The 6,353-nt window shown below is 46.7% G+C and overlaps 1 protein-coding gene across 1 annotated transcript in view; it reads right to left on the bottom strand.

The window, feature by feature from the left end:
* Window positions 1-6,353, bottom strand: part of ARR3 (arrestin 3) — a 21,659-nt gene that overhangs the window by 282 nt on the left and 15,024 nt on the right. The window contains exons 7-18 of the mRNA XM_077774967.1: window positions 5,213-5,412; window positions 5,029-5,088; window positions 4,777-4,844; window positions 4,010-4,145; window positions 3,724-3,808; window positions 3,416-3,488; window positions 2,887-3,024; window positions 1,651-1,662; window positions 1,008-1,091; window positions 729-752; window positions 549-601; window positions 247-256 (exon numbers count right to left, since the gene is read on the bottom strand). Coding sequence (XP_077631093.1) covers window positions 247-256; window positions 549-601; window positions 729-752; window positions 1,008-1,091; window positions 1,651-1,662; window positions 2,887-3,024; window positions 3,416-3,488; window positions 3,724-3,808; window positions 4,010-4,145; window positions 4,777-4,844; window positions 5,029-5,088; window positions 5,213-5,412 — 943 coding nt within the window. The remainder of the gene's footprint in view (window positions 1-246; window positions 257-548; window positions 602-728; window positions 753-1,007; window positions 1,092-1,650; window positions 1,663-2,886; window positions 3,025-3,415; window positions 3,489-3,723; window positions 3,809-4,009; window positions 4,146-4,776; window positions 4,845-5,028; window positions 5,089-5,212; window positions 5,413-6,353) is intronic.

Below are 6,353 nucleotides of genomic sequence, written 5' to 3'. Positions count from 1 at the left end.
GGAGGGCGAGGGGGCGGGGGGAGGAAAAAGAAAAAAGGAAGGGGTGGGGGGAGGACGATTCTGAGAACAAGGGATGGAGGGCGTATGAAAAGCGCTGAACTATGACGGGAAGCTAAGCCATATGTTTCCACTGCACAGTATTGAAAGCAACACTCCAGGGAAGCTTTTTAACAATCACATCGTTATAAAATGGAGGCTTGCAATGGGGAAAGGGGGATGGGGCTTCCAGTCCTCCCATTTCCTTACCTAGCAGCCTCTGTACCAAGCATGGAGAGGGGAGGGGAAAATGGAGCTGAAGCTGATGTGGGGCTCTTCAGCTGAATGAAGAAATCTCTTTCCCCTCCCATTTTAACCCTCTTCTCCCTACCCCCCAACACACACACACACACACACACACACACACACACACACATCCTGAAAACCAAGAAAACCAACCTGCCTATTGCTAGTCTCTACCCAAGCTGTCAGTCCTTGATTCAAGAGATCAGAACTGCTTGGTCCCCGACACTCAGGACCACCACTCCTATGAGTGCCACCTGGTCACTCACCATGTGATGGCTCTGGGTGCATCAGGATCAGGGGCAGCTCCACACCAACATCACTGTGAGGATTCCAAGGGAGAGTTACTGATCTCCCTCAGTTTTCTGGTCCTGGGATATCCTCAGACCCTTCCTTAGCACTCTTTTAGTCTCCCATTCTCCCCACAGCTTCCCCACAGTATCTCTTACCTGGTGATCAGGTCGCCTATGATGCTGAGGGTAGAATGACATCCTAAAATTAGCTTCTGGAAATGGAACGTGGCAACCTAGTTTTACTGGGGGATAAGGGATCAGAAGGCCAATCCAGCCACAGAATGGGCTTCCTCCAGAAGGGAGGGTGGCTTGCTCACTGAGCTCACAGGTTTGGGAAACTGGTCTGGGGAACAGCTTGATTGGGTCAGTCCACCTGGGAGGAAAACAAAAGTGGCTCCCCAGCCCTGCCCATACAGACCCCGACCCCTCACTCACCCTCCACCAGACACCATCAGGTTGACTCTCACTTTGTAGGACACCAGGATCCCCAGCAGCTCCTTGTTCATTCCAGGCTGAAGACTGGAGGTGGTAGTAGTCGTTGTTGTGTGTTAGTTAAGGGGGGAGTAATTCATTCAGTCTCTCAGTCCCTTCCTGTGCACCTCTTTTTTGTTGTTGTTGACTTTCTTATATTCTTTTTTTTTCAAATACTTTATTGTCAAGTTGGTTTCCATATAACACCCAGTGCTCATCCCCACAAGTGCCCTCCTCCATGCCCATCAGCCCCCTTCCCCCCACATCCATCAGTCCTCACTTTGTTTCTCAGCATTCACGAGTTTCTCACGGCTTTCCTCCGTCCCTCTCCCCCACCATTTCCCCCCTTCTTCTCCCCCATGGTCCTCCGTTAAGTTCCTCCTCATCCTCCTATATGCCTGTGCACCTTTTCTAACAAGCCTCCCATGCTCTAATCTCTCCTCATTGAAATCACACGTCTGCTCCTAACATCCAGTTTTACCAGGTCACCCTCTGCTTAAGAGCCTACCCTCTCTGAATATAACTACTCTCTGCTTGGCTTTGACGACCCTTAACAAACTGGCCCCACTCAGCCTCTTTAACCTTTTATGCCCTAACTCCCTAACACCTGGGATACAACCTAAGCAGACCCATCCTCTCTCCATGCTCAGAATATGCCATGCAGATTCCCACCTTTCTGGCCTTTGCCCATGCTGTGCTCCCAATCTGGAATGCTCTTTCCTTCCTCTCTTGCTATCTAGATCCTACACATGCCTCAATATCTAGCTCATTCAGTCTTCTCCAGGAAGCCCACTCCAGCTATGCTGGCTTCTTTCAACTTCTGTTGAATTTCTAATCTGAACCACGTGTACTATCACTTAACCTTTCGATTGCTTTTGCATTCCTCTTTGTTCCCCATCTAGACCATAAGAGTGTCTAAAACTTCTTCATGTCCTCCCACATTGCCTAGCATAAGAATGAGCATGTAACAGGTACTCAATGAAAACTCACTGATTGGAAAATGTGACACAGAAAACTATGATATTGGGAAAGTCTCCTCATGGCTCTGGAATACCGATCCTTTCATCTATAAAATAATGCTGTTTGGGCGATTTCTAAGGGTCGTTCTAGCAATGACAATTTATAGCTACAAGATTGATAAGGCATGGAGAGGGGCAGGGGACAATGAACACTTGTCAGATGGTGGCAGATGGCTTTTGGTGGGAGACACATCTAACACTACAGCCTTCAAAGGCATAGGGCCAAATGAATGATTGGATAGAATTCTATCAATTCCCTCTTTGGCCATTCTCCTTCTTTGGCCCGTTTCCTCCTCCATTTCTCGACTCCTCGTCTTTTCACTCCATTTCTGTCTTCACTAGAGAGTAGCTACTCTAGAGATCACAGTGCTAGAGCCAGATGACATGCGGTAGAATCCTTTCCACCTCTGCCATTTATTAGCTGTGCAAACTTGGACAACTCCTTTCATCTCTCTGAGCCTCAGGGTCCTTAAGTGTGAAATGGAATAAGAACACGTATCCAGCCTGCTTTAATAGGATTATTGATATACTATATCAAGAATATAAGACTTTTGTGAGCTGTGAAATATTAGACAACGCAAGGAATTTTCCTCTCCACTTTTTCCTTTCTTACTGTCTGTGACCTAAGCCTGGCATTGGTCCCATCAGCATGATTTAGCTTACTCTTGACCCTCAGGCCTGCAGAGATCTCTGAACACTGGCCTAGAACCACTTAAAAAGAAATAGGTGGGCTTCATTGCAGATGAAACCTCAGAACTGTATACCTGAAATGCAGAATGGGTTGCAGATAGAAAATGGAGGCTGGGAATTACATTTGAGCTTACATTGTGCTAGAGGCCAGATTAGTATCACCATGCTTGAGTTTGCCATCCAGTGCCAGGCCCTCTTTCTGGCAGTTGGCAGCCAGGAGCGGGGTTACTGCGAAGCTCTTAGAGAAGTTGGAGTTAGCAGCTATAGTCTCCCTTTAAAAGGAGAAGAAGAAAAGAACTTAGGCTAGGCTTGCCAATTACACGTACTTTCATTCCCAAGGGTATCTTTCACAGTTCCACAAATCTACTGGAGTATCCAGGAGAGCTGGCCTGTCTGACTGTGGGGAGTGGGAACAATTCGCTCTGGTGGGAAATCCTTATGCCCTTGACCTCTCTCAGCATTTCGATGGTCCTGTTATGGGTATCCTCCCTCTAGTTCTCCTGGAAATCCCTCCCTTCCTCTACATCAGCCCTCACGTTGACCTTCCTCAGCCCTGGGCTCTTACCCTCCCCCTTCTTTCCCCAACCTGCTTCTTTGCCTCCAGTCCCTGACCCTTTTCCCACCAACCCACCCCGTGGCTCTCTGACTCCAGCCCCAGCTCACGTGAACTCCTGAATGAACACGGTCTTGGTGTACTTGTCTAGGGAATACAGGACAACATCTGTGATCTGGTCGACTGAACAGCCAGGAAAAGCACATGAGGATAATCAGTTAGTCATCCACAAGGTCCCAGCTCACCACCCTCAGATGTGACCTTCTACATGGGTACACTATGCATGATGTACTAAGATATGCTGGTGGACAAAGCTATGTATTTTGATAAGCCTGCATTAAAGGGAAAGTCTAGATGAATACAGTCTGGGTAGGTGAGGCAGGATTTTGGAAAAAGAAGGATAGGAAGAGAAATTCACCTGAAATCTTGATTTTTTTGATGACCTTGTTGGTGCGGTTGTTGATAGAAACATTGACAGAGATGGGTTTGCCATGGTAGTGAACCTGGAGCAGGAGGAGAGGCTCATTGCAAGGTTGGAGGGAGAACACCCAGATCGAGACCTAGAATTCCTGTTTCCTTAGCACTCTTGCTGCCCTGGCTTCCATTCCTGTCTCCCCAGGTAGGAAATCGGTGAAGAATCAGGGTTTCAGAGGGCTGCAGGGTAGGGGTCAAGAAGTGGGGCGGGGGTGGGGGGGCTCACAAACCTCCCTGTCCATCCAGGCCTGGAGTTGTAGGGGCTGAGCTGACAGAAGGAAGTGCCGGACAGTCTGGGCACAGGGGCCAGGGCCTGGTTCCAGGGGTGCAAACTGTACTTTCCGAACCACCAGCCGCACAGAGTCTCTGAGGAGAGGCCAAGCGGTCAGCCAGAACATCTCTGGGACTCACAGACCTCTGTGCCAACCCCATGGCCCAGTCCTGGCTTGGGGTAGGGGTGGGTGGAGGTGGGGTGAAGCCTCCCTCAGAGAATTCTTATAGACCCTTGGTGTAGGTGTCTAGACCGTGGGTCAGCAAAGTATGGCTCACTGGCCAAATCCGGCCTGCTGACTGTTTTTGTACGGCCCAAGGCTAAGAATGGTGATTACATTTTTTAAGTGGTTGAAAAAAATCAAAGGATAATAATATTTCATGGCATGTGGAAATCATATAAAATTCAAATTTTAGTGTCTATAAATAAAGTATCGGAAGACAGCCCAGCTCATTCATTTACATACTATCTACGGCTGCCTTTCACACTCCAAAGGCAGAGTTGAGGAGTTGCAACAAAAAACTATAGGGCTCACAAAACCTAAATATTTATTTTTTGGCCCTTTACAGAAAAGTCGGCTGACTGCCCTGGAGCAAAGAAGAGAAGTCAGCGAGGGAGCAGAGCTGCACATCTGAGTTGGTGGAATGGGCTGTTTCTGTCCTGAGATCAAGATCTGTTTCCTGGCACAGGCTGGAGGCAGGGACTCTGGAGAGGACCAAAGACTACCTCTTGGAGATTTTCTCCTCCAGGTTTTCAGCACAGAAGCTCTTCACTTCAAAGTCAATCCCACAGGCCTGCAAAGGGGCAGGGGCCAAGAGAATGCATTTCCAACACTGCCTATCCTTCCCTCTTGAGTCTATAAGGAAATGCCTGACCCCATCCCTTAGCTGTCCATTTCTCCAGTCTTGTTCATTTGTCCCTCTGTCCTTCCTGCTAGCACTGACTATTTATACCTCTTTTTCGGAACCCAGAACTCACCTTTCCCGCATCTTCGGGACCTGGCTGCAGTGTCACTGAACAGGGCAGGTTAACAACCATCTAGGGGATCAGAAGAAGGTCAGCAAACAGAAGAGATAGGGACCCCCCTTTCCTTTGTTTTCCTTCTTTAGCTTCCTCGCTTAACATTCCCCGGAAACCTTGCCCAGGACGTGGGGGCCAGTACCTGCAGTGTAAAGGGGTAGGCATTGTCCCCCAACTTTTGCAGCAGTCGCTCCTGTAGGACTGTGAGGGGCCCCTGGGGGCTGGTGGGCTCCGGTGGGAACACTTGCTGCACCTGTACATACAGATCTTTGCGGAACGTCAGACCAATCACGTCCAAATCGTCATGGCCATAGCGAAAGGCACATGTCAACATGACAAACACTGCAGGCAAAGGAGGAAAAGAGAGTGACCTGTCATGCTTGAGGGAGAAGGAAGTTCTTAAATGGCTCATAGGAGGACATGGGGGAAATAATGTAATATGATTGAAACCATATGGCCATGAAGAAAAGGATGAATACATTTGACTACAGTAAATTTTCAAACTTCTTTACATTAAGGGTCTTTATAAACACTGAAACAAGTAAAAGCCTGGGAGAAAAATATTTGCAATATATGTAACAGACAAAAGTTGAGCATTCCTAACCTGAAGCTAATGTAACACTGTAGGTCACCTATACTTCAGTAAAAAAGCTTAACATTTGTGATACATAAAGAACTCCCACAAACCAATAATATAAAAAGTCCCAATATAATAGTGTGCAAAGAATATGAATAGGCTCTTCAGAGAAGCACAAAATAGAATAGCCAATAAAACAGGAAAACATGTCCAGTCTCATCAGTAATCAGATAAATGTAAACTAAAAACCACAATAAGATAACATTTCACACACATCAGACCATGAAAAAATCTTTAAGTCTGCCAGTACGAAGTGTTGGTGAACAAGTGGAGCAACAGGAGGTCATTGCACACTGCTGGTGTGAGGATACATTAGTACAACCACTTTGGAAAACTGTTTGGCACTATCCAGTAAAACTCAATCTGCTTGTATGTTATGACCTGAGAAGAATTTAGCGGAACTCTTGCTCATGTTTATGAGGAGATACATATGAGAATGTATTTGCACCAATATTTGCCATAGTGTAAAATTGGAAATAATTTTAATATCTATCAATCAATCAGTGAAAGAATGGGCAATACAGTTATAGTATGCTCCTATAATAGAATGCTAAGCTGAGCTTCAAATAAGTGAGTCAGCGCTCCATGTATTAACATGGTTAAATCTTAAAAACTATTGAGTAATAAAAAAAAAAAAGCTAGCTTC

The sequence above is a fragment of the Crocuta crocuta genome, unplaced genomic scaffold, assembly GCF_008692635.1.
Source record: "Crocuta crocuta isolate KB4526 unplaced genomic scaffold, BGI_CrCroc_1.0 scaffold394, whole genome shotgun sequence".
NCBI lineage: Eukaryota > Metazoa > Chordata > Mammalia > Carnivora > Hyaenidae > Crocuta > Crocuta crocuta.
The sequence above is the reverse complement of the archived record's forward strand: the minus strand, read 5'-3'. Positions and strand labels throughout refer to the sequence as shown.